The following is a 27405-nucleotide window of genomic DNA, read 5'->3' as shown; positions in this document are numbered from 1 at the left end:
GTTAACAAAAATAAAAAGTAAAAATTTGCAATTTAAAGTGGACCTAAACCTCTTTGGGGACATTTATATTTAGAAAAGTATAATGCCTTCACAGTTGTGCTTTAACCCCTTTCATGAAAGTGCCTTTAATTTTATTTTTTTTTTGTAACAAGGGTTGGGCAGCACTATTTTAAGTTTCAATAAGCATCTCCCATCACTCATGTCGTCACAGTATCACAGCAATTCATTGTCTCTCACAGGCTCTGTAAAGCTAGGACTATCACAACAGATGCATTTCTACTCCAGGAATGAAAAGTCCATTTGTTTAATATCAGCTGAATTTAAACTGAACAAGATAGGGCTAAAGGTTCAGAAATGCATACAAGTGTGTTCAGAATCAGATTCCAAGAACTGTCAGGGATCTGGTCAAGCGCAATGGCACAAAAATTACAATTCTGCCAAAATCTAAAATCATCATCTGGTCCTGTTAAAAATACCATGATTTTTATGAGAACAAACCTTAAAATAAAAAAGGAGACGCTATTAAAAAAACTTCAGAATGAAAAATCCCCAATAGGCAGACTGTCCAGCTGTACAGCACTTACCTTAAAGTTTTAAGGTCTCTTTAAACAGAAAAAAAAGCCTGTACAATGCAAGAATACTCACTTTCCGTTCAAAATATCTTGTTTCAGCTGAAGAACAAATAAATACCTATGGAGAAAGGACAGACATTTGAGTTAATGATGGGAAAGGGAGAAGAGTAATCTTTGACTTGGGCCCTGAGAGAACAGTCAAAATCTGTGCATTTCAATTTCCAGCTACCTAATCTACATTTCCTAAGCTTTCGCTCCCTATCACACCCATCACTAAACAGATGTAAACTCCTCAGCAATGACATTGTTTTATCTGTGCCAATAAGGAACATCCAGAGCTGCATGTGATTCGTTTCCAGGACATCACATAGAACTCATGGGGCTGTACGCAGCACTACAAGGATTTCTCAAGAGTGCTACTGCAGGCTTTACCATGTAGCTTCATAAATGCTTTTACTATAATATTCGGGTAAGAGGCAGGAAGACAAACTGTTCCAGAAACTGATCCAGCAACATTTTTATGAATCTGGAGAAACTGCTTTGAGAAATGCCAGACCCTGCCAGCTAAAACAAATACAAATGCACAAAATGAACCTCACTATCCAGTTCTTTTAAATAGGGAATATTCCAGCACCAGGTCACTTCCTTCCTGATCCAGTAATCATACTGGGTTTTCCAACTCAAATATTCAGTGGAAAGGAAAGCTTAGAACAAGGGTCCCCAAACTAAAGATCACGGGCTGGAACCAGCCCATAAAGCTCAGTTTTCTAGCCTTCCATACTTTCTTCCTGCAGTTAGATCCAGCCCACAGGTGTTTCCCCCTCACAAATCCCTCCAGACATGGTGGCGGAGTAGAAAGGGAGGCAGAATTTCCCAGGTTCTGCCAATGGTAGAAGAGCTCTGGAGTGCCTGGAAAGAGCCATTGATAGCAAGGCCAGGATCTACTAGTGGAAGATCAAGTGAAGGTACTTGGGGGGGGGGGGGGGGAGAAACATGTAAGAGAAGGAAGGGAAAGAATGAACTCTGCACTTACACCAGACCCCCTACACCTCAAGGGATAGGGTTCCCGGCATGTGTGCGTAGCACAGTTGCTAACTTCCAAGAAACAGAGAAATATTACTAACTCTTGGTAACCCTGCCTCCTGCTTTCCCCTTTCCCAGCATTACAAAACAAAATGAGAAACATGATCTCTCTTCCCCCCCCCCCCCCCCGTGATTTACAATGCCTTATGCCGCCCATCACTATGGAGAGCAGCTATACAAGTTTGGGCTCTTCAACTTGGAAGAGTGGCATAAAAGAAATTTATAAAATCATGAGCGGGCTGGAACCCTTTCAAAAATTATGAAAGCAAGGACACTCACTCCATGAAAACAACGTAATTTTTCACTCAGTACAATCAAGCTGGAGAATCTGTTGCCAAAAGTTGTGGCCAAAGACTAGCATACTGGAAGAAAAGTCCATAAAACATCAGCAGCCAGGTTAGTCCAGGGAAAGTCATTATCCCTGGAAGTATCAAGAAACAGACCTGCATGGAATTTATGTTCTAAATTTGGGGACCCCTGATCTCAAACAAGAGGTCATGATCTAAAGCTCAAAGGGGGTAGATAGAGGAATAAATTTAGAAAATATTTTTTCAGAGAAAGGGAGTTAGATGCATGTAATGACCTTCTAGCAATGTGGTCGTGGCAAATATAGTAACAAAATTAAAGACAACCCAGGACGTGAATAGATAACCTTATGTTCCTTCTCTGCTGTCATACTCTAGTCTTCCACCCTCATTTGCATAAAGTCTTTTGGTCACCACATTAAAAAGTTTAAGGAAGAGAGCGTGAAGAAGTGTTTATTACCTTTGAGTATCAGCTAGTTAAGAACAGGAAGACTAACCCTCTGGTGGCTTTTATTTATATGGGTACAAAACATACTAATCTTAAATACTATCCTATGAAACCCTTTATTTGTACAACCTTGAAATAAGCTCTCAAAGCATTCAATAAATTTGCATGTGCTCCCAATCTGGAGCACCTCTGACTTCCCAGATGTGAATGTCACAGAGTCAGTAGCTTTCCCAGAGGATCGAAGCGTTATAGTACACAGTTATCCAGCAAATACCATCTCTAAAACTAGTACATCCGTGACCTGTGGCAGCTTCAGAGAACCAGTCAGAGGTGGTGCAAGGTTAAGCAGCACCCTAGGCAAACCTTCAACCTTGCACCCCATCCCCTCCCTCAAGATTCTGATAAGTTCACTTGACAATTATAATGATCCCAACCACCTCACCTTCCACAACAATCCTGTAAAGCAGTGGTTCTCAAGCTTTTTCCCATCGTGACACACCTGACAGAACACGCTCACATGTGACACTGCTCATTATAATTCACAGCAGAAATAAAAAATAAAAGGTCCAGTATTATTTTTATTGTTAAGAAAGACAAGGGAAAGACAAGTACTCTATCTGAACAGAAATTGCATAAATAGTAAACATCCCATATTAAACCACCAATTTTCAGCACTCAAACAATAACCAACTTACCTAAGAAAAACCGCTGCTGTAAAGACACATAATTGGACACCATCCTTTTAAATACTTAACTTACAATTAACAATACAATTATGTTTCAGAAAACACTTATGACTTGGCTGGCTGTCTTGACTAGAGAATAAGCTAGTCAAGACACTTTCGTATGTCTTTACAGCAATACACATTTATTTATTTTAAAACTTTTCTATACCGTTGCTAAGTTAAATACCATCGCAACGGTTTACATGTAGGCACATATTTAATGAGGGTAAAAGCGTACTATCGTACATTCTAACAGGTGCCGTTAAAGGTTCGGTTACAATATATCATTAGACAGACATTTAGCGAGGTAGCTCATACCTTGTAGCACTGTATACCGCATTTTTCGCTCCATAAGATGCACTTCCCCCCCCCCCCAAGTGGGGGAGGGGGGTGCGGGGGGGTCAGTGTCTGTGCGTCTTATGGAGCGAATATAAAAAAAACCCTTACAACCCTCCACCCTCCTGACCCCCCCAGACCTGCCAAAGGTCCCTGGTGGTCCAGCGGGGGTCTGGGAGCAATCTCCTGCACTTGGGCCGTCGGCTGCCAGTAATCAAAATGGCGCAGACGGCCCTTTGCCCTTACTATGTCATAGTGTCACAAATCCCTCCCTTTCGGGCATGGTGGCAGGAGTAGAAAGGGAGGCAGAATTTCCCAGGTTCTGCCAATGGCAGAAGAGCTCTGGACCGCAACACTGGAAAGAGTGTCACATAGTAAGAGCAAAGGGACGTTGGTGCTATTTTCATTTCTGGCAGCTGATGGCCCAAGTGCAGGAGATCGCTACCGGACCCCCACTGGAGCGCCAGGGACTTTTGGCAGGTCTTGGGGGGGTTTGTAGTTAATTAAATTTGAAGGGTTAGGATGGGGGGGGGGTTTCCCACAGAAAGAGAACGATAAACGTTTTCTGATCTAGGGAGTGGACCGAAATGGCCCTCCCCAGACCCGAAAACGAAATGGGGACAAAAAATATATTTTATGCACTCCCCTAATTTGCTCCATAAGACACACAGATGCCCGGGAACAGAGCCGGTTTAGCACACCATTTTTTTAGATTTTTTTTTTTTTTTTAATTTTCCCCCTCTGAATCCTAGGTGCGTCTTATGGAGTGAAAAGTATGGTAAATGTTTAATAATAGTAGTGCTTTTCTAGGGACTGGTGTAGTATTTGTATTGCTGCCTTTTTCATAAGTAGAGTTGTGGCTGTTTCAGTTTTGGGAGTGTTTGCTGTTTTAAAAAGAGTGATTTGTTATGTAGGTTCCGAGTGACTTTTTCATGGTCTCAGCACTTCACCTGCCTGGTAACTGAAGGAGTCTGAGTCACTTTACAGAGGTGATTACAGAATTTGAAATGTCTTTTTTTTGAATGGCGAGTAGTAAGGGGAAACATCTGGGTTCAGTCCAACCAACCATTTCAGAGATTAATTTCAGTCAGTGTAGTATGAATTTATTTTAACTCATAAGTTTAGGTATTTCTTGAGAGAGAGGTTGTTTTGCAGTCTACCCTCTCCTCAAAAAAATCTGACTACATATTTATCAGATGCTGTGATGGAGAATGAGAGAAAATATTAAAAAAAAAAAAGTCTCAAAGGTGGGATAAATTAGTCATGATCTGAGGGTGATGTCATCAGGCAGCACTAGATGGAATTGTCTCTCCAAGCTAACAGAGCTTTGAAATCAACTGAGCATATGCAGGAGTTCCCATGCAATCATTCCTTGTCAAATCTCCTCCGTCTATATCCAAGCTGACAGATTAGGATGGTCCACTGTCCAGTGAGGATGGCCGGAAGCATGTCTAATTCATCCTGCTATCTATGGAAAATAGTTTATGGTAAACAAACTTGCTCTTTTCCATTGATAAGCATGGCTGAATTAGACATGATCTGTAGGGATTCCCAAGCTGAGGGTTGGAGCAGAACTACGATAAGCAACCTGGACTCCAATGTGGATAGACTATTTGTGAATGAGATGGTGCAGTACTGCTTTACACACTGAGCTGTCTGTTGAGGTTAGAGAGTCCAGACAGTAATGAAAGGGGAAGGTATGCATCAATGACCAGGTGGCAGCCTTACAGATGTCCTCAATTGGAAGGTCTCTGAGGTGCGCAATGGAAGTAACAGCTTCTTGAATCTGGCGAGTCTCGACTGGGTTAGCAGCTGAACAACAATATTAAATGCAGTTTGTAATCCAGTTGGAAAGAGTTCTGTTACTTTCACTTCCAGCTTGTTGGCATCATATGAGATGAAGAGCTTGTTGGCATCATATGAGATGAAGAGCTTTTCAGTGAGGTTGAGTATGGCACTTGCAATACACCATTTTCTCTCACTTATGTGAATTAGGTTTTGGATAAAATGTAGGAAGTACGATGGACTAATTTAAATGGAATGCAGAAACCACTTGTCAGGAACTTCAGGAGAGTTCTTAATACTATTTTATTATGAAAAAATTGCAGGTAAGGTGAGTAGCGAACCAGGGCTTGTAGCTCACTACTGTTAAATCACTATATAAAGTACTTATAAATACTCTACTTAACAGATTAGTTTTGGTAAAACTAAATCTGGGTAAATGCCAGATGTTTCAACTCTCTGCTTTTGCAAAACTTCTTGTTGCATGCTTCAAAGTCAAGATTTAACTCTTAATCTGCTAGTTAAGTGATATTCTTATGTTTTACTTGTCATATCCATTTTATTTAAAAAAATTCTATTCTGCCAATCCACAGATCTCAGCAGATTTTGTTCTGCTTGTGACCTTGAAGCTTGCAGACTTCAAGTTAAGTGAAGGACGGGCTACCTAACAGCCCACAAACCTGTAATTTCTTTAAGCAGTTGTGTCTTATCTTTTCTAGCAAAAATATTCAGTACCTTCCAACAAGCTACATGCTGACCTTATACATAATTGAGTCTAAGCTGTCCTTCATTTCCACCATCTTTAACCATTAGTAGGGGAGAAAAGATGGGGGCTGTGAAGCAAGAACTATTTCGCAGTATGTTTCTCAGTGAACACAAAACTCAGAACAGCAAGTTTGCTTTACTGTTAACGGTGTTTTCCGTAGATAGATGACTTAGCCATGCTGTCTGGGACGTCCTCCAGGCAGCGGAGCTCTTAGAACACCAAGTCTTTCAGTGTAGTGTGCCTGCTTGGATCCTCCCATGCTTCCCCATCCCCCTCAGCCCATATCCAAGCAGAGGAAGTGAGCAATAACTGTCTGGGGAAGCGGGAGGGTCAGCATGGCTAATCCGTCTGCTATGAACGGAAAACAGTTTACGGTAAGCAAACTTGCTCTTTTCCCATGGATAAGCAGTGTGAATTACTAGCCATGCTGGAGTCCCCAGCTGATGTATTGAGTGCAAAGTTTCTGATCATGTCCCAATGATGGATGAGTTGAGGTAGTGCGCTCAAGACAGTGGAGAAGATTAACTGTCTGCTTATCTCTGATTTCGCAGCTTTAAGAAGTGTCCGATTTGAGAATTGTTTTGCCCATGTCTGCATCAGCTGCGGTGTCCATGTCTAAACAGTAGTGAGCTGTGAATGTGTGCGAGGACCAGGTGGCAGCTCTGCAAATGTCTAGAATAGGCACCTCATGAAGGTGAGCTATTGAAGCAGCCGTAGCACGGACTTGGTGAGCCTTAGGGGAGGCAGACAAGGTCCCCGAACGTTTCTGATAGCAGAATCGTATGCAGTTTGAGATCCAGGATGAAAGGGTCCTTTTGGAAACTGGAAGTCCTGGAGAGTTAGGGTTAAATGACACAAAAAGCTGGGAGGATCTGCGCTCAGTGTGCGTGCGGCGTTTATAGTAAGCAAGTGCAGTTTACGCACTGCCTTATTACTATGTGGCTTTGGGTAAAAAGTTGGAAGGGTAATGGTTTGGTTGAGGTGGAAAACTGAAACCATTTTAGGAAGGAAGGCGGGATGCATACCCAACATAACGTTGTGATAGAACTCCAGATATGGCGAGTAGTACACCAGGGCCTGTAGCTCACTGACATCTTGTGGAGGTGAGGGTGACCAGAAACAGTACCATCCCAAGTTCCTTTCCTGGCAGGTAAGTGTCCAGTGGTTCAAAGGGTGGTAGCATCATTTGCTCTAGCACCACATTCAAATCCCATGGAACTGGAGGTTTCCGGATTGGAGGCCGGAGACATAAAACCCCCTTCATGAATCTTGACATGAGTGGGTGACAAGAGATTGGGGCTTCGTTGTGCAGAGAATGGTAGGCTGCTATGGCACTGAGGTGAACTGACTGAAGCCATGGCTAGTCCCTTCCAGTAGAGCAGATGGAGGTAGTCCAGTAATCTCTCAGGCAGACAGGTGAGCGAGTCTGTTTCGTTTTGAACACCAGGAAGCATAACTGGCCCATATCTTTTGATAATTAAGAACATAAGAACATAAGAAATTGCTATGCTGAGTCAGACCAAGGGTCCATCAAGCCCAGCATCCTGTTTCCAACAGAGGCCAAACCAGGCCACAAGAACCTGGCAATTATCCAAACACTAAGAAGATCCCATGCTACTGATGCAATTAATAGCAGTGGCTATTCCCTAAGTAAACTTGATTAATAGCCATTAATGGACTTCTCCTCCAAGAACTTATCCAAACCTTTTTTGAACCCAACTATACTAACTGCACTAACCACATCCTCTGGCAACAAATACCAGAGCTTTATTGTGCATTGCATGAAAAAGAATTTTCTTCGATTAGTCTTAAATGTGCTACTTGCTAATTTCATGGAATGCCCCCTAGTCCTTCTATTATTCGAAAGTGTAAATAACCGAATCACATCTACTCATTCAAGACCTCTCATGATCTTAAAGACCTCTATCATATCCCCCCTCAGCCGTCTTTTCTCCAAGCTGAACAGCCCTAACCTCTTCAGTCTTTCCTCATAGGGGAGCTGTTCCACCCCCTTTATCATTTTGGTTGCCCTTCTCTGTACTTTCTTCATCGCGACTATCTTTTTTTAGAAAGCGGTGACCAGAATTGTACACAGTATTCAAGGTGTGGTCTTGTGGATGGTTTCCTGGAGGAAACTAAGGTATCCTGAAGCTGAGGTGAAAGGTTCAGGTGGTGGAGTACCAGCCTTTCAATCTCCACGCAGTGAGACTCAGATGAGTGAAGTGGATGAAGCAGGAAGCCTCCCTCTTGGGTAAGGAGGCATGAACTGTTGCCCAGGGGGATCGGTTGGTCCACAGTCAAACTAGATACGTGTATCACAGTTGCCTGAGCCATGCTGGAGCGATGAGAATGAGGTCTGCATTGTCCATGATGCATTTCTGGACTGTGCAAGAGATTAGAGGTATAGGGGGGGAAGGCGTACAGTAGACCCCCCCTATCCAGTCGATGAGAAACGCATCCTGCGCTAGTTGTTGAGAGCTGGGATACACCGAGCAGGTGGTCTGTATCTTTCGATTGTGTTCTGAAGCAAAGATCAATGTGTGGCAGGCCCCAGGTTTGAAAAAGTCTGTCCACCATGTAATGGAGTTCCCAATCATGGGGGGTGAAAGATTCTGCTCAATCTGTCCACCCTGGTGGTGTTGATTCCGGGCAAGTACGTGGCCTGCAGGGTGGCTGATCTCCTCTCTGCCCATTTCAGGATCCCCACAGCCTCCCTGCAAAGGTTCCAGGAACCGGACCCTCCTTCCTTGTTGATGTAGAACATGGCCACCTGATTGTCCATGTGGACCATGACCGTCTTTCCCTTGGAGTGCTTGTTTGAAGGCTCGAAGAGCATTTCAAATGGCTCGGAGCTCCAGTAGGTTGATCTGTTGCGATTGTTCCCAGGCAGGCACAGGCCTTGAGTTTGAAACATAGAAATGACGGCAGAAGACGACCAATAGGCCCATCCAGTCTGCCCAGCAAGCTTTCACACATTTTCTCATACTTATCTGTTATTCTGACCTTGGGGAGGACAGGATCTGAAGAAGGTCTAAAAGCTATGAAAGTAACAACTTAATTAAAGCTGGAAGAAACATTTACAAGGATATTTAAAACACTACATGCCCAGAGCTATATTTTGCAGCTTTTTGGTGGCATGTATCTTTAATTGGGAAATCAGGAAAAGATGCAAGCTCTGAAACAGATGCTGTCTGAAGAATCTAATTCTACAATTGACCTTGATCTTCCTTGTACTTAAAAAAAAAAAAAAAAAAAAAAAAAAATTGAAAAAAAAAGAATTTAAGAATGAATTTACTCTACATTCCTAAATCCTATTACCAAGCCATCATAATTCTCCTTGAAGTTTTCCTGTACTGAGACTCTCAACACACCTAAAAGCAATGCCTTATAAAAACAGTACATAAACTTGGAATTTTACATCAGTTTTTTTTTTGATTAGCTGCATGAATTGATGCTTAACAGGATTATTATACTGATAAATTGTCAATTTTTGTGTGCATGTGAAAATAGTTAATGCTATAGAAACATAGAAATGATGGCAGAAGACTACCAACAGGCCCATCCAGTCTGCCCAGCAAGCTTCTCTTATTTTCTCATACTTATTTGTTACTCCAACCGCAGAGTTCTTTAGTAACTTTTTGATTCTAATTTCCTTCCACCCCCGCCATTGATGCAGAGAGCAGTGTTGGAGCTGCATCAAAGTGAAGCATAAGGCTTAATGTTTCATGGCAGTAACCGTCATATCGAGCAAGTTACCCCAATGTTTGCATACTCATACTGCTTTGTTTGATGTTGTCTGGATGTAAATCCTATTTCTTCATTCCCCCCTACCACTGAAGCAGTGAGCTGCGCTGGATATGCATTCAAAGTGAATTATCAGGTTTAATTTATGGGTAGTAACCGCAATAAGCAAGCTACTCCCAAGCTTGTTTACCCAGACCGTGCAATTCAATCCTACAGGCCAATACAGTACAGTGCGCTCCGACAGCATTTGGACGCGCGTTTTGGACACGCTAGCTTTTCCCCTTATTCAGTAAGGGGTAATAGCGCATTCAAAACGCACATCCAAAACGCGCATCCAACCCCCCCGAACCTAATAGCGCCCGCAACATGTAAATGCATGTTAATGGCCCTATTAGGTATTCCCGCGCGATTCAGAAAGCAAAATGTGCAGCCAAGCCGCACATTTTACTTTCAGAAATTAGCGCCTACCCAAAGGTAGGCGCTAATTTCTCCAGGCACCAGGAAAGTGCAGAGAAAAGCAGTAAAAACTGCTTTTCTGTGCACCCTCCAACTTAATATCATGGCGATATTAAGTCGGAGGTCCCGAAAGTTTAAAAAAAATGTAAATGGGCCCGCAGCTGGCGGGTCGGAAACCGGATGCTCAATTTTGCCGGCGTCTGGTTTCCGAACCCATGGCTGTCAGCGGGTTCGAGAACAGACGCCGGCAAAATTGAGTGTCGGCTGTCAAACTCGCTGACAGCCGCCGCTTCTGTCAAAAGAGGCGCTAGTGTCCCTAGCGCCTCTTTTTACCGCCGGCCCTAATTAAAATAAATTAAAATACTGTATCGCAAGCACGGGAGAGAGTGTCCTGTGCGCCTGCCCGCTCTCCCGCAATTTTACTGAATCGGCCCGCTTGTTGGTTGTTGTCTGAATATAAATACTCTTTCTTCATCCCCCGTCGTTGAAGCAGTAAGCTGCACTGGATATGCATTCAAAGTGAATTAACAGGCTTAACTGGTTCGGGTAGTAACCGCCGCAACAAGCAAGCTACTCCCATGCTTGTTTACCCAGACTGTGCTACCTTGTTGGTTGTTGCCTGAATGCAAATCCTCTTTTCCACATTTCCTCTTGAAGTTAATGCAACTTCAACATTGCTCTATGCTTCAACCGGGTGAACGTTTATTGAATAAGGGTATTAATCACCAGGTAGTAGCTGTCATTCCTGCAAGCCACCCCATACTTCTCTCTCTTCATTTACATCCTCCAGGCTTTATGGATCCACAGTGTTTATCCCACGCCACTGAAATCCTTCACAGTTTTGGTCTTCACCACTTCCTCCGGAAGGGTGTTTCCTCCAGGCATCCACCACCCTCTCCGTGAAGAAATACTTCCTGACATTGGTTCTGAGTCTTCCTCCCTGGAGTTTTAAATCATGACCCCTGGTTCTGCTGATTTTTTTCCAACGGAAAAGGTTTATCATTGTCTTTGGATCATTAAAACCTTTCAAGTATCTGAACGTCTGTTCATATCACCCCTGTTCCTCCTTTCGTCCTGGGTGTACATATTTAGATTCTTCAATCTCTCCTCATACGTCATTTTATGAAGACCACCCACCTTTTTGGTCACCCTTCTCTGGACCGCTTCCATCCTGTCTGTACCTTCGGAGATACGGTCTCCAGAACTGAGCACAGTACTTCAGGTAAGGCCTCACCAAGGACCCGTACAAGGGGATAATCACTTCCCTTCTCTTACTCGATATTCCTCTCTCTATGCAGCCCAGCATTCTTCTGGCTTTAGCTATCGCCTTGTCACATTGTTTTGCCGACTTCAAATCGCTAGACACCATCACCCCAAGGTCTCTCTCCTGCACCGTGCACATCAGCCCTTCACCCCTATCGAATACATTTCTTTCGGATTTCCACAGCCCATATGCATGACTCTGCACTTCTTGGCATTGAATCTCAGCTATCACTTCGACCAGTCTTCCAGCTTCCTTAAATCCAGTCTCATTCTCTCCACTCCTGGCGTGTCCACTCTGTTGCAGATCTTAGTATCATCCGCAAATAGACAAATCCTACCTTCTATCCCATCCGCGATGCTGTGGAAGTCAAAAGAAATTACCACAAAGATATTGAACAGGACCGGTCCCCAACACCGACCCTTGCGGCACTCCGCTCATCACCGCTCTCTGTTTAGAGAATGTTCCATTTACCATCTCACATTGTCTTCTGTCCTTCAACCAGTTTGCTATCCAGGCCACCACCTTGGCACTCACACCCAAGCTTCTCGTTTTATTCACAAGCCTCCTGTGCAGGACCATATCAAAAGCTTTGCTGAAATCCAAGTAGATGACATCGAGCACTCTTCCTCGATCCAATTCCTTAGTCACCCAAACAAAAAGTCGATCAGATTTGTCTGACAGGACCTTCCCTTGGTGAAACCCTGCTGCCTCTGGTCCCTCAATTCTGCTGCTTGTAGATAGTTCACTATTCTTTCCTTCAGCGGAGAGTCAAACTTTTCCCATCATCAAGGTGAGGCTACCCAGCCTGTAGTTTCCAGCCTCCTCTCTGCTCCCATTCTTGTGAAGCGGGACCACAGCTCTTCTCTAATCACTCAGCACCACTCCCATTTGAAGGTGGACTAGGTGAGTGCCCCATCCTTTGATGGAAGCATCCATGGTGAGGATGGTGTGATACGCTGGGGTCCACATGGTAGCTCCAGCCGTTAGAGCTGCTGGTGTCAGCCACCACTCCAAATCCCCTTTCATGCTGGGCGTGATGGCAATAGGAGTGGAGAGATGATGGGAAAACTGGTTCCATTGGGCCTTCAAGCCCCTTTGCAAATGACATGTGCAGGTGAGTGTGGGGAACGACAGATAGCTGCTGCCATGTGGCCGAGGACTGTCAGGATCTGGTGAGCAGGGGCAATGGTGGCCAGTGAGCGATGTCAGGGTAAGGGGCTCAGGATTCTAGGAGGAAGGCTCTGTCCCGAATGGTTTTACAATTCATTGGAGCTCATGAATGGGTTGCAGATTTGATTTTTCCCATAGTTGACAAGCAGCCCTAGGTTGTCCAGGCAGTGTTTGGTTGCAAGAAGATTGGTCTGTAGGAGGGACGGGTTGGGGGCCACCAGCAGCCAATCATCCAAGTAGGGGAATATTTGAATCCCCCGGAGGTGAGCCACCGCTACCACTAGGCATTTGGTAAAAACCTCTGGGGGCTGAGGAGAGGCCAAATGGGAGCACCCTGTATTGAAAGTGGCGGCCAGTGGCCGTAAAGCATAGGAACCACCCGGAGGTGAAATGCATCAGTATGTGTGAATAGGCATCCTTGAGGTCCATTGAACACATCCAATCATTGGGGCAAAGGAAGGGAAGAATGGACTTGAGTGATGTCCTTTTGAATTTTTCCCTTGTCAAGAGTGTTGAGAGACAAAGATCATAACCCTCCCGACTTCTTGGGTATGAGAAGTATTGGGAGTAGAAGCCCTGTTGGAACTGCATCATGATCAGTTCGCGAATGCACTGTTGCTGAAGCAAGCTGTTGATCTCCAATTGCAGTGGACCGCAATGCGCAGATAGGTGTTTCTGGTGCACCAGGTGTGGAATGGAGGGGATGGAGTGAAAACTGAGGGAGTAGCCCCTCCTGTATGATTACATCTAACCTCTGGGTTTTACAAATCGCCTTCTATGCCGGAAAAAAATGGGAGAGCCTGCCCCACCCCACCGGAAGCGGTAGTGATGGGTTCACCTGCCCTAAAAATCCTGAGGTGGACTAGGCTGCAGAGGAATGCGTTGGCATTGCTGAGTCCTCTGTTGTTGGGAAGACTGTGTATATTGAGGTCAGTAGGACCGGTAAGGACGTCACGGGTAATAAGGTTTTTTTGTTTTTTTTATAGGAGGAGGAGAATCATCTCGAGGAAGCGATATCTGAAGGAGAGGTCAGCGACTTTACAGCCACCTTCTGCTCCTTGAGCTGAGCTACCGTCTCTCTCAATTTGTCTTCAAAGTGATTATTTGGGAGACAGGGAAGGTTGGCGAGTTTCTCATGTACATCCTCGCGAATGGCACTCGCTTGCAGCCACACTAGGTGTCTGGCCACGATGGCATTGGCCATGGACTTAGCCGAAGTCTCGAATCCTTCATAAACCGTTTGCAGGAGGTGCCGCAATCCTTCCTCTAAGTCATGAAATTGTTCAGGAGGCCGGTGGTCTGGGGACGCTTCCTGAAGCGGAGGCTTTAAGGATTGCAGGAATTTGTATAGAACTGGTGTTGTTGGATTTTGGCATTCAGCATCCCAGACTGGAAAGCCTTCTTCCCAAAGTCGTCCAAGTACTTGGAATCTTTTCCAGGAAGAGTATTGGAATGTAGGCATGATTTCTTGGCCTTTTGCATAGTGTATTCCACTACTACAGAGGCATGAGGAAGTTGCACTGTAGAATAGAATGGGGACTGCCGCATACAGAATTTCAAGTCCATCTTGCGAGAGGTTGGTGGTCCCGCAAAGGGAGATTCCCAGGCCCTGGTCATGACCACGTCTAGGACCACATGAGAGGGCAAGGCTGTGGGCTCTGAAGGCGATTCAAATATTTGAAGGATACCCAGGACCTCTGCTCTCGGGTCAGGAATTCTAGTCTCAACGTTGAAATGTTGCCCCAATTTCTCCACAAACTTGGAATATGCTAAGTCCTCTGGTGGAGAGATCGGCTCCAATTGTTCTTCCGCCGGGTCAGAGGGGTACCCCATAGAGGATCCTGGTGAGTGGAAGGCTGGGGGGGGGGGGGGGGGGGGGGGGGAAGAGAGAACATCCCCAGGAGGAGAAGTCTGTAGAGGTGGGCCAGGAGAAGGATCAAGACCGAGGCTGTCTTGCAGCAATGGAGAGGCTTTCAGAGGTATCTCGGCTGGATGTTTCCCTTGTTGCTCCATGATGGTAAGGAACAGAGTATAAGGGAAATCTGAGACATTATCTGAGAGGCCAAGGTGTTCTGAGGGCTCAGCATAGGCTGTCTGAGCATCACTGGGTAGCAGCCTAGGTAGCCTGGGAGCAGCCAACAGGATTTCCGTGTCTGGACCTCTAGGTGGGAGAAGGTCCGTAGGAGGCTGCTTGTGCTTCTTATGCAAAGGTTCTCGGAGGCCTGATTTTTTATTATTTTGTGAGGCAGTGGACAGACCAAAGTAGACCCTGGATGAGGCCGAGGAACTATGAGAGGGGCTGGAGAAGAAGGCACACACATCTGAGTCCACTAAGAGTGGCAAAGGTTCCCTGGGCCGTGCTCTGATGACTGCTTTCTGGGCGTCTTTGTGACACTGCGTCGAGGGCGTCTGCACCAATTTGCCTTGGTGCGATGTCTTGTGTTTATGCTTCGATGCCAAATCATGCAGTCGGCTCCCCGCGGACACGTAGGGGCCCCGATGCTGCTTGGCTCAGATGGAGTCTTCGGCGCCATAGACATGTCTCGTGTGTCGACGCTGTTGGAGTTCGCTTCGGCGCCGGCCCGGACAAACCGGGAGGCCCTGAGGAAGCTCGATGATGCGTCGACTCTTTGGAGGCCCCAGGGGGTCCTGGGGTGGACAGAGTAGAGTCTTCAGAAGGGGCATATGATCCCAATGCCGCTTCACGTAGTTTGGCAATCCTGGCAGCCTTCTATCACTGGGCTTGGGGGGGGACATACGTCCCTGTAGGTTGCCTGGTCGTGTTGCGGTCCGAGGCAGATGTAGCATCTGGTGTGCCCGGTCACGACCTGATTTTGCCACATTTCAAAACTTGAAGCCCAGTGACCGTGGCATCTCATCCAAAAAATTTTTTCTGTCAGAAGAAAAGTTCTGCTGAGGAGGAAGAGGAGCTCTGCGCGCGGAAAAAAATGGACTGAGGGGGATGGGAGAAGAGGGGGAGGATCCAAGCAGGCACACTACACAAAGACTCAGTGTTCTAAGAGAGCTCCGCCACCTAGCTGCCCAGAGGACTTCCCAAACATGGCTAAGTCATGCTGCTTATTTACAGGAAAACTGCATGCAATAATTAATTATAAACAAATAACTATGACAGTATTTCTCTCTCATAAAGGACAAAACTAACTTCGAGTGATATATCCACAACTGTCCCCCTTACACACCAATTCACCCTCTCCTAGTTTGATTCCAGGTAAGTAGTTCTAATTTAAGGTATGTATCATTTTATATATCTCATATTACATACTTTTATAATTTGTCATCCTTTTGAAATACAGGTTTTTTATAACTAGTGTACTTTTGTGCAGTTTTGCAAGTACTGTTCTCAGTATGTACAGCATGCATGTCAGTTTCTCTGGTACACATAGAATAGCAGAGGAAATGCTCTTCTTAGATCCTTCTGTTTTTGCCAAGGTAAGTGTCATAGCTCACCTAGGTCATTTTTGATTTGTCTAGCACATCTACTGAGTTACTGAGGCCTGAAAGAACAACTGGACCCTGACCTAACAGACCTGACACAGCTAAGCTAGTATCCATGGCACTATAAACAGCAGCTCATGTAAGTTGCTGGAGTCAGTCACACGTTCTTGTTTGTTTCACAGCTGTGAGAAGTCTGTGTCTTCCGCTTTATTCCCTTTTAAGAGAAAGTAGTCTGGAGCATTCCCAGTTGAACTTGATTCGCTGGCAACTTTCCCCAATATACATAAGGTCAGGCAAACAAGGCTTGGCAGACAAGCCTTCTCTTCGAATTCCCTTCCAATTCCAGACAAAATCAAGAAAAACTGGTTTGATGAAGATGACACTATGGGAGAAAGGATGGGCGAGTCTCCAGCTCTCATATTCACTTTCAGCTGGCAAGAAGCTCTGGCCCACAGGGCAGACTCCTGAAACGTGGAACTACTGAGTCAATACAAGGCTCCCAGAGTTAGGATTACCAGAGGTCCTACCCAAGCAGGGATATCTGAGTCAAAATACCTAATTTTATCATTACAAGAGCAAACAAACTTAATTGCTGTGGACTTCAAAAGAAATTACCACCAAGGAAATAAACTAACCATCAAAACGAAATGAACAAAACGAATCAGCACAAATTTAAAATGAGACATAGCTCAAATAAGTTACCATATGTGAGCCAAAATGTTTTCTGGAAAAAAAAGGGGGGGGGGGGGTCATCAGCTGTTCTGTTTGCTACTGCACAGATTTGCAATAGACAACGGGCTCTGATTGTAATATAATACTAGTGTAACCTCCCTTGGCCTCCTTAGCCATTTTGTAGGGATGCATTGGGTGCTGCAGGATAATGGCTAGCTTGCTGCAACTCCTGGGGTTCTTCAATGAGGAGAGACAACAGCTTCAGGGCCCATAGGGTCAGGACAAAGTCACCACACAGGAAAAAATTCACTGTTCACACTAGAAGTGCTGTTCCAAAATTAGTTTTGCTGATGACCAAATGACAAGTTACTGTGTGTTATATCCAGAACAGAAATCCAAAGTTCATCAGCAAACAATAACTACAGTATTTACATTTTAAATTGCCTTGAACTGGATTTGGAAAAGGCAAAAGTAATTAAATCTAAATCCAAGTAGAGGCTTCTTCTGACTTCTAGACCCCAGGATACTTTATAGAGAACCCCCAGCTTTGGGTATCTCTAATTTAGTATTTGAAGCAAGATAGTTTTCCCCTTCTCCTATGAAAGGCAGGGCAATTTCCCTGCACCAGAAGTAGATCCTTCTCATTCCAATGACTTTTCTTATGAGAGACAAACTTTTCAGCTGCAGCAAACACTTCTCCACAAATTCAGATTTGGGTGACATTCAAAATAGCAAGAAATCTGGAACAGTTTTCTCCTCCCAAAGAGATTTTTCCTAGATTCCTTAGAGACTCTCACAGGGCTCCAAGCACTCACTCCATTTAGAGTCCTAAGTGCTCAAACCTTGAGCCCTGGACTCCTTCAGAAGAGAGAACCAGAAGAATAAAGCAGAGTTGCTTACCTGTAACAGGTGTTCTCCTAGGACAGTAGGATGTTAGTCTTCACACATGGGTGACATCGGATGTAGCCCGGCATGGAAAACTTATGTCAAAGTTTCTGGAACTTTGACTAGGCACACTGAGCTTGCACTATCCACTCGTCCACGCAGGATCCCTTTTCAGTCTCGTAACATAGAATAAAGAATAAGAATAAAAAAATAAACCCCAGGAGAAACCCAACTCCACGGGGTGGCAAGCAGATTTCATGAGGATTAACATACAGCTGTCCTAGGAGAACACCTGTTACAGGTAAGCAACTCTTTCTCCTAGGACAAGCAGGATGGCAGTCCTCACACATGAGAGAATCCCTAACTACAGGATGCTCCCCAACACAAAAGGGGACCAACAAGCTCCAACCAGGTGCCAGCAGGCACAACCACCACAGTGCTATTGGTAACAGAGGGGGAGATAGCCTAAACCCAAACAAGCCCTAGGTATGGAGAGTTGGATTCTATACTTCAAACAGGTTCCGGAGGACAGACAGGCCAAGTCTACTGTCTTGTTGGCCATCCCTATCCAGACAGTAGTGTGATGCAAATGTGTGGAGAACTCCACGTCCCAACCTTGCAGATCTCCATAGCAACTGTTCACAAGTGGGCCACAGACATTGCCAAGGCTCTGACAAAATGAACCTTGACTTGCCCAGGCTGGACTGCATCTTCGGGGTCATAACAGGAGATGCAATCTGCGAGCCAATTGGATAGTGTCTGTTTGGCAAAGGCAACTCCCAACCTATTCCTATCAAAAGAATTGAAAAGTTTGGTGGATTGTCTATGGGCTTCTGTCTGCTCCAGGTAGAAGGCTAAGGCTCTCATGCAATCCAAACTGTGCAGTACATGTTTGCCTTGGTGCAAATGGGGCCTGGGAAAGAATGTTGGCAGGAAGATTGACTGGTTAAGATGGAAATCCATTACCACTTTAGGCAGGAACTTAGGGTGCATGCACAAGACCATCCCTCTCATGGTAAAAAACTTAGTATAAAAGGTGGATAAGACACTAAGGCCTGGAGCTCGATGCTGAAGTGACTGCCACCAAAAGTATGACCTTCCAGATCAGGTGCTTCATGTCACAGGTGCGCAGCAGCTCAAAAGGAGCTTTCATCAGCTGAGTGAGCACCACATTGAGGTCCCAAGACACAGCAGGTGGCCTTAGGTGAGGCTTCAACTTAAGTAGACCCCGCATGAAACGTACAACTATAGGCTGTACAGAGATGGTTGTCAAGCAGTGTGTGTGTGGAGCAGGAGAAATCTAGGGCCTTTTGCTCACACCACATGGAAAACCTGTCTTCCTAATGCAAGGCTGTCTTCCTAATGCAAGGCTTTTTAGAAGCTACCAGGACCCGAGACATCTTCAGAAAGAGCAAGCAGCTACAGGATCAGTCTTTCAACAATCAGGCTGTGAGTGACAGGGCCTGGAGGTTGGGATGCCGCAGCCTGCCCCAATCTTGCCTGATTAGATCTAGGCAAGTCCCCAGACTGACTAGTTCCCAGAAGGCCAACTCCCACAGGAGTAGAAACCAGACCTGTCTCTGTCAATAGGGGGCTAGGAGGATCATAGTCCCCCGGTCCTGTTGAAGTTTCAGGAGAGTCTTCGTAACTAGAGGAAGCAGAGGATACACATAAAGAAGACCCTTACCCCAATGGCAAGCAAAGGTGTCAGGCTGGTTTGTTGTCCGACTTGTACAGAGAGCAGAAGTGAGTCACCTTCCTGTTGCAGGGGGTAATCACAGATCCCCCAGAGGCGGAAGATCTGGTTCGCTACCCCCCTGGTTGAGTGACCACTCATGGTGCATGAGGGTCTGACTCAGCCTGTCTGCTATGCTGTTCTCCGTTTTGGCCAGGTACATGGCCTAGAGCACCATCCCATGGGACAGAACCCAGAAACAGGATCTGTACCACTTCCTGACACAGGAGGTATGACCCCGTGCCTCCCTGCTTGATGACAAACTACATGGCTACATGGTTGTGTTTGGATCAGGACAAGTTTGTTGGACAGCCGATCCCTGAAAGCCCATAGAATGTACCTGATCGCCTGGAACATTAGGAAGTTGATTTCACACTGTACTTCCTGAGCAGTCCGCAAACCCTCTACATGGGTACCCTACCACAGGATGGACATATCCTTAGTAAGGACAATTTGGGTAGAGGGATTTTGGAAAGATATTCACTGATCCAAATTTGAAAAGGACATACCACTAGGACAAGGAGTCCTGGAGGGACGAAGTGATGCGGATGCAATCCTGAAGGTTCTAGGTGGCCTGGTGCCACTGCAACCTTAAGGTCCATTAGGTTCTGCGCATGTGCAAGCATGCCAAGGCAGTAACATGGATGGTTGCGTCCATATGGCCCCGCAGCCTCAACATGTACCCGACACCTGCTGGCTCTGTGGAATCACTTCCACTAAGGATGCCAAGGTGACCTCCCTGGTGTGTGGCAGGAAGGCCTTCACCTGAGCCGTGTCTAGCAGGGCTCTATAAACTTCAATTGAGGGGGCAGGTTGAGATGAGACCTCGGGTGATTGATGACTAAACTCTAATGACTCCAGCACCTGGATATTCAAGTGCAAGAACAGATCTGCCCCTGCCCGAGAGGAGCTCTTGACGAGCCAATTGTCCAGATAAGAGAAAACATGCAAGCTCAGTCTGCAAAGTGCACCCCCACCATGACCAGACATTTCTTAAAGACACGTGGGGCTGACACTAGCCTGAACGCAACACTGTACTGAAAGTGCTGTTTTCCCCACCAGAAATCCGAGATACACAGAGATATTTCCAGGTCACAGAAAGTATGTGTCCTTGAAATAGAGGAAACAGCCAGTGCCCTTTTTGCAGGAGGGGAATCAGGGTGCCCAGGGAAACCATCTTGAACTTTTCTTAGAAACTTGTTTAAGACCCTCAGGTCTAGGATAGAACACAGTCCCCCCTGTTCTCTTTGGGATCAAGAAGTACTGGGAGTAAAATCCCTGCCCTCTTTGCCCTGGTGGAAGAGGCTCAACCACTCTGGCCGTTAAGAGGGTGGAAAGCTCCTGAAAAAAAGTACCTCCTGATGTACTATAGGCCCCCAAAATGGGCAAGGAGGAGAATTTGGTGGGACACCCAATAGGTTCAATTCCAGTCAAAACCCTGTCCCCGACCAGAGGACAGTACTTCCTCTAGTGGTAGAAAGACTCTCGGGCCTTGCCGGGCCAACCTCCTGGCTGAGGAGGGCGATTCTGAAGTGCTGGAGGAGAGTTGTTGGAGGGTCTCATGGTGATCCCACAAACGGGCCACTGCGTCCTCACCTTATCTCTGAAGAAATTCTCCCCTGTACACAGTAGATCAGTGAGTACCTCCAGTCTGAGATCAGAGGCCCGCAGTCATGCCATTCTGCGGGCGCCAATTCCAGCTGCAGAGACTCTCACTGCAGTCTCAAACATCGTAGATGGATTCCATCTCATATTTTCCACACTCCAGACGCTGAGACACCAGCAACAGGAAGGTGTCTTGCTTCTATGAGCTAGCTGCTCGACTGCCTCCTGCACCTGCTTCCAGAGGCTGAGAGAGTATTGGTTCATGTAGAGCTAGTAGGAGACAATGCAGGCAATGAGCATAGCCCCCTGATAAAAAAATAAATAAAAATACTTTGCTCCCATGGGCATCTAGTGCTCTCTGCTCAGGGCGCTGACATGGGTCTGAGTGCGCTTTGTCTTCTTGAACAGATTCGACCACTACCAATTGGTGTGCCAGCTGGCACCTGTCGAATCCAGTAGCCTGCTGGATGAAGTAAACCCCCATCTGCCTTCCTGTTATTAACAGGAAGAATCCTCAACAGCAACTCCTTAAAGAGCTCGTGCACCGGAACTACCACGATCTTTTTAAGAGCCTCCACAAACTGGAGGATCTCCAGCATTTTGTGCTAGGTGTCATCCTCCTCAGTCAAACTGAAAAGGGATGGCTTCCACCATCACCCGCACAAATCCTGCGAAGGTCAGGTCTTTAGGGGGGACCTTCACTCCTGAGGGGAGACATTCCAAGACCGCTGAAGATTCCGCAGTGTCGTCCCCCAGGGGTCATAAGGCGCCTCATCCTCGCTGTAATCCACAGGGGATGGGGGCCCTAAGTGTTTGGCCTTTATCCAGAGGTCTAGGCATCGGTGGCGCTGGACCCAGCAAAGCTGGATGGGGGACTGCAGGCCATGGGGCCAGCACCAACAAGACTTCCTCAGAGGAGGAACTGGTGACAACCACTGCATCAGTTGGGGCTTCCCGGGAACAGACACCAACTGGGTCAATAGCACACCAATAAGCACAATGAAACACTCCAGCAGTGGTTCCAGCAGGAACAGCCCAGGCACCACTACTGTGGGGCATCGAGCCGGTGGCACTGACAGCACCCGGTTGACTGTCAGCTGGACTCTGCACTCCAACTCCTCAAAAGTTTGCAAGTGCCAAAACAGACTGGAGGTAGGAGGGGTGGCCAGATCTTCCTCGGAACCTAGAGGTGGATCAGCGATGGACACCTGGACTGATGGAGACCATCTGGGACCCCCAGCATTGATGGAGAATAGGTACTCCTCACTGCAGGGTCACTTCAGGGCTTTGTGGCAAGAGCCGCCACCAACCCGATCCTGACACTGTGCATCAAGGGCGACTGATGCACATGCTTTCTCGGCTTCCCTCGGTGCTCAGGTCAGTCTCTCTCTGGTGCCAAGGTCAATGAACCAGATATCCTCGACATGGAAGAGAGACAGGGGCCAGGTCCCTAGCGCCCTGATGTCTGTGTCCATCAGCACATCTCCATGGTCCTTCAGCATCCATGGCATCGTTACCAGACTCGATGGCTCAGACTTCCTCGCCCCAAAGAGCTTCTCCATCGGAGGGTGTACAGAAAAGCAGATTTTTCTGCTTTTCTGTATACTTTCCCGGTGCTGGCCGAAATTAAAATGTGCAGCAACTTTCTGTATCGCACAGGAATGACTAATAGGCCCATCAACATGCATTTGCATGTTGTGGGCGCATTTTCCACGCACTATTACCCCTTTCTGTATAAGGGGTAAAAATAGCACGTCAAAAACGCGCGGCCAACCGGGGGCAAACAGTGCGCTCAGCCTGAGCACGTTTTACTGCATCGGCCGGTAAGAAAGGAAGGCAGGCAAAATGATTACCGGAATGGTTAAAAGGTGAGGTGAAAGAAGCTATTTTAGCCAAAAGATCTTCATTCAAAAATAGGAAGAAGGATCCAACAGAAGAAAATAGGATAAAACATAAGCTTTGGCAAGTTAAATGTAAGACATTGATAAGACAGGCTAAGAGAATGTGAAAAGAAGTTGGCTGTAGAAGCAAAAACTCACAGTAAAAACTTTAAATATATCCGAAGCAGAAAGCCTGTGAAGGAGTCAGTTGGACCATTAGATGAGCGATGGGTTAAAGGGGCACTTAAATAAGATAAGGCCATTTAGAAAGATTAAACAATTTCTTTGCTTCGGTGTTTACTGAAGAGGATGTTGGGGAGATACCCATTCCGGAGAAGGTTTTCATGGGTAATGCTTCAGATGGACTGAACCAAACCACGGTGAACCTAGAAGTGGTAGACCTGATTGACAAACTGAAGAGTAGTACTGGATGGTATATACACCCCAGGGTTCTGAAGAACTAAAAAATGAAATTTCAGATCTATTAGTAAAAATTTATAACCTATCATTAAAATCATTCATTGTACCTGAAGACAGGAGGGTGGCTAATGTAACCCCCAATATTTAAAAAGGGCTCCAGGAGCAATCCAGGAAATTACAGACCAGCGAGCCTGACTTCAGTGCCAGGAAAAATAGTGGAAAGTGTTCTAAATATCAAAATCACAGAACATATAGAAAGACATGGTTTAATGGAACAAAGTCAGCATGGCTTTACCCAAGGCAAGTCTTGCCTTACAAATCTGCTTCACTTTTTTGAAGGTGTAAATAAACATGTAGATAAAGGTGAACCGGTAGATGTAGTGTATTTGGATTTTCAGAAGTCATTTTGACAAAGATCCTCATGAGAAGCTTCTAGGAAAAGTAAAAAGTCATGGGATAGGTGGTGAAGTCTTTTCGTGGATTACAAACTGGCTAAAAAACAGGAAACAAGAGTAGGATTAAATGGACAATTTTCTCAGTGGAGGGGAGTAGGCAGTGGAGTGCCTCAGGGATCTGTATTGGGACCCGTGCTTTTCAATATATTTATAAATGATCTGGAAAGGAATAAGAGTGAGGTGATCAAATTTGCAGATGATACAAAATTATTCATAGTAGTTAAATCACAAGCAGATTGTGATAAATTGCAGGAAGACCTTGTGAGACTGGAAAATTGGGCATCCAAATGGCAGATGAAATTTAATGTGGATAAGTGCAAGGTGATGCATATAGGGAAAAATAACTCATGCTATAGTTATACAATGTTAGGTTCCATATTAGGAGCTACCACCCAAGAAATATCTAGGCATCATCGTGGATAACACATTGAAATCGTTGGTTCAGGTGTGCTGCAGCAGTCAAAAAAGCAAATAGAATGTTGGGAATTATTAGAAAGGGAATGGTGAATAAAAAATGGAAAATGTCATAATGCCTCTATATCTCTCCATGGTGAGACCGCACCTTGAATACTGTGTACAATTCTGGTTGCCGCATCTCAAAAAAGATAATAGTTGCAATGGAGAAGGTACAGAGAAGGATGACCAAAATGATAAAGGGGATGGAACAGCTCCCCTATGAGGAAAGACTAAAGAGGTTAGGACTTTTCAGCTTGGAGAAGAGACGGCTGAGGGGGATATGATAGAGGTGTTTAAAATCATGAGAGGCCTAGAACTGGTAAATGTGATTCGGTTATTTACTCTTTCGGGTAATATGACTAGGGGGCACTCCATGAAGTTAGCAAGTAGCACATTTAAGACTAACCGGAGAAAATTCTTTTTCACTCAATGCACAATAAAACTCTGGAATTTGTTGCCAGTGGATGTGGTTAGTGCAGTTAGTGGATGTGGTTAGTGCAGTTAGTGTAGCTGGGTTTAAAGAAAGGATTGGATAAGTTCTTGGAGGAGGAGAAGTCCATTACCTGCTATTAAGTAGACTTAGAAAATAGCCACTGCTATTACTAGCAACAGTAACATGGACTTACTTTTTGGGTACTTGCCAGGTTCTTATGGCCTGGATTGGCCACTGTTGGAGACCGGATGCTGGGCTTGATGGACCCTTGGTCTGACCCAGTATGGCAAGTTCTTATGAAGAGGTACCCAGCGTGGATTAGGGCATGCTCAGTGTGTCTAGTCAAAGTTCCACAAACTGATAAAATTTTCGCTGCCGGACTCCATCTGATGTCACCCACATGTGAGGACTACCATCCTGCTTGTCCTAGGAGAACAGAACCTTCCAAACTCCTCCATTATATTAATCCTTTAAACCAGGAGTTCAACCTTTCTTCTATTGGGACACACTTGGCAGATAATGCTTCTAGGTGTGACACACTGAACACTTGTATATCATAAAGAGGAACTAAATATGCATATTTATCAAACATCTACTATATAAGACTATTTTATACATCCAACCACATAAGTAATGTTATATATAATATGTAAAAAAAAATTTTATTCTCAAACATACATAGTTTTCACAGACTAAATACATACACAATTTAAATATAACATCAACGATTTCAAAATTATAATTTTTAACCCAAATTCCAATATGGTTATAACGCATTTGTTTAAAGTAATTGTGAAAAATCTTCTGGTATAACAATTTATGTGGAGTCGGATGAAGAGACTTTTTCGTATATATGAGATGTTAGATATTTATGAGAAGATTGAATGTTGATGTGGATACCATTACAGCTGTTGGAAGAGTCGGTACTGTGGGATATTGAGATTCCCTTGTGAGGGAAGCAAGATAGTTGAATAAAAGTATGAAGGATAACCCCTGAAGAAGCTAATGTGTGAAACAAGGTCCTTGTCGGGGATTACTTATCTGATATATAATTGTATGTGGGATAATTTGATAACTCCCGTCCAGTGCGGGGTGTTTTAAAAAATTGACAAATTGATAAAGAAAATATCTTGGGTAAAAATACCACCTCAGTATCCCTGTAGGCTGAACTTGTGTTTATAATATTGGGTTGTAATTCATGGTTTTGGGATAAGTGCAATATTGTAGGGAATTTTAGGTAATTGGGTGAATGTGTGAATGAATGTTAGTATATTTTAAAATTGGGGTATTTATTGTTGGTACATCATGGGGAAAATTGGGTAGTTTGGGTATCCACTTATGTTAAGAAAAATTATAATTTTGAAATCGTTGATGTTATATTTAAATTGTGTATGTATTTAGTCTGTGAAAACTATGTATGTTTGAGAATAACATTTTTTTTTACATCATATAACATTACTTATGTGGTTGGATGTATAAAATATATGTCTTATATAGTAGATGTTTGATAAATATACATATTTAGTTCCTCTTTATGATATATGAGTGTGTGAAGTTGAGGACTATTATAGTACCCGTGTATTATTTACACTGAACACTTGACCATTACGGGGCTAAATGTAAACATATACTCAGCCTCCATAGGGATCTGCCCCCACCTGTCCCCCTCATCCCCAAACAATGGATGCAGAGCAGAACTAGGATATTTCAAATGCAACTCGCTATATAAAAAAAGATATTCCGATTCTGCTTAGTAACACAAACTCCCTTACTACCAGGCACTTTGTAAAATACAAACCTGAAAAATAAAAAGCACATGTATAGCAAACCTTCTATACCATTGCAACACTAATTCCAAGTGTCTAAAAGCAATAGCCCTTCCTATAAAAAGGCAGCAGTGCAGCACCAATGCATGCCTTATTGAGAATGAGAAGATGCAACAAAGATCAATACAAATATCTACCTACTAGTAAAATACCTCACCTCAGTCACACATACAGATCAGACTGTCAAATACAGAATAAGACCACAAATTACAAATGTGGAGACTAATGCAAACCTCAAAAAGCCACTCTGCATGCATATCCTTCTACACTAAGCAAAATGCAAAGATAGTTTTGGGAATGTGCATTTTTTCTGACATATTATGGCTCTTGCACACCATCACTCCCCTTCCATGCCTCCATCATCCCTCACTTTTCCTAATTACTCCCTTTCCGTCATCCCCTCACACTCATATCCCTGTCCAGCATTCCTGACTCCCTACATCTTCTCTCCTCTGCTTGACTCTCCCTACCCCCTTCATCCCTGCCCAGCTACCTTGACCCCGTTTCCCACCCCTTCCTGCTCAGCAGCCCCCACACTCCCTCTGTTCCACCTTCATCTTCCCAGCATCCCCAACCTCCTTTTCCCCACCCTCTACAGGGTGAAGAGATCAGCAGCAGCATCACCCTCAGACTTGTCAGGGGATAAAGTTTGCGTCCCATCAGGCCCAGAACAGCAGGAGCTGGCAATGTTTTGCTCTTATCTGGGTGAAGAATGAAACAGCTTCCCACTGGGCCAGAAAGAAGAGAAGAACGCGAGAGCAGCCTCCATCAGGCCCAATGTAAGAGAAGTCAACTAACTCCCACCTGGGCTGATAAGGAGTCAGCCATCTGCTGGCCCTGTGACACCTCCCAGGACCTCGCAACACACCAGTGTGTGTCCTGACACACCTGTTGAGAACCACTGGTCTACACTAAGGAAAATGAAATTACC

At 45.0% G+C, this 27405-nt stretch overlaps 1 protein-coding gene across 4 annotated transcripts in view; it reads right to left on the bottom strand.

The window, feature by feature from the left end:
* Positions 1–27405, bottom strand: part of EPB41L5 (erythrocyte membrane protein band 4.1 like 5) — a 327612-nt gene that overhangs the window by 193089 nt on the left and 107118 nt on the right. For all 4 annotated transcript variants that reach the window (XM_029605154.1, XM_029605157.1, XM_029605155.1 and 1 more), the window contains one exon: positions 646–690. In XM_029605154.1, coding sequence (XP_029461014.1) covers positions 646–690 — 45 coding nt within the window. The remainder of the gene's footprint in view (positions 1–645; positions 691–27405) is intronic.

Source organism: Rhinatrema bivittatum, chromosome 6, assembly GCF_901001135.1.
Source record: "Rhinatrema bivittatum chromosome 6, aRhiBiv1.1, whole genome shotgun sequence".
Lineage (NCBI taxonomy): Eukaryota > Metazoa > Chordata > Amphibia > Gymnophiona > Rhinatrematidae > Rhinatrema > Rhinatrema bivittatum.
This window is presented reverse-complemented; position numbering and strand designations above follow the sequence as displayed.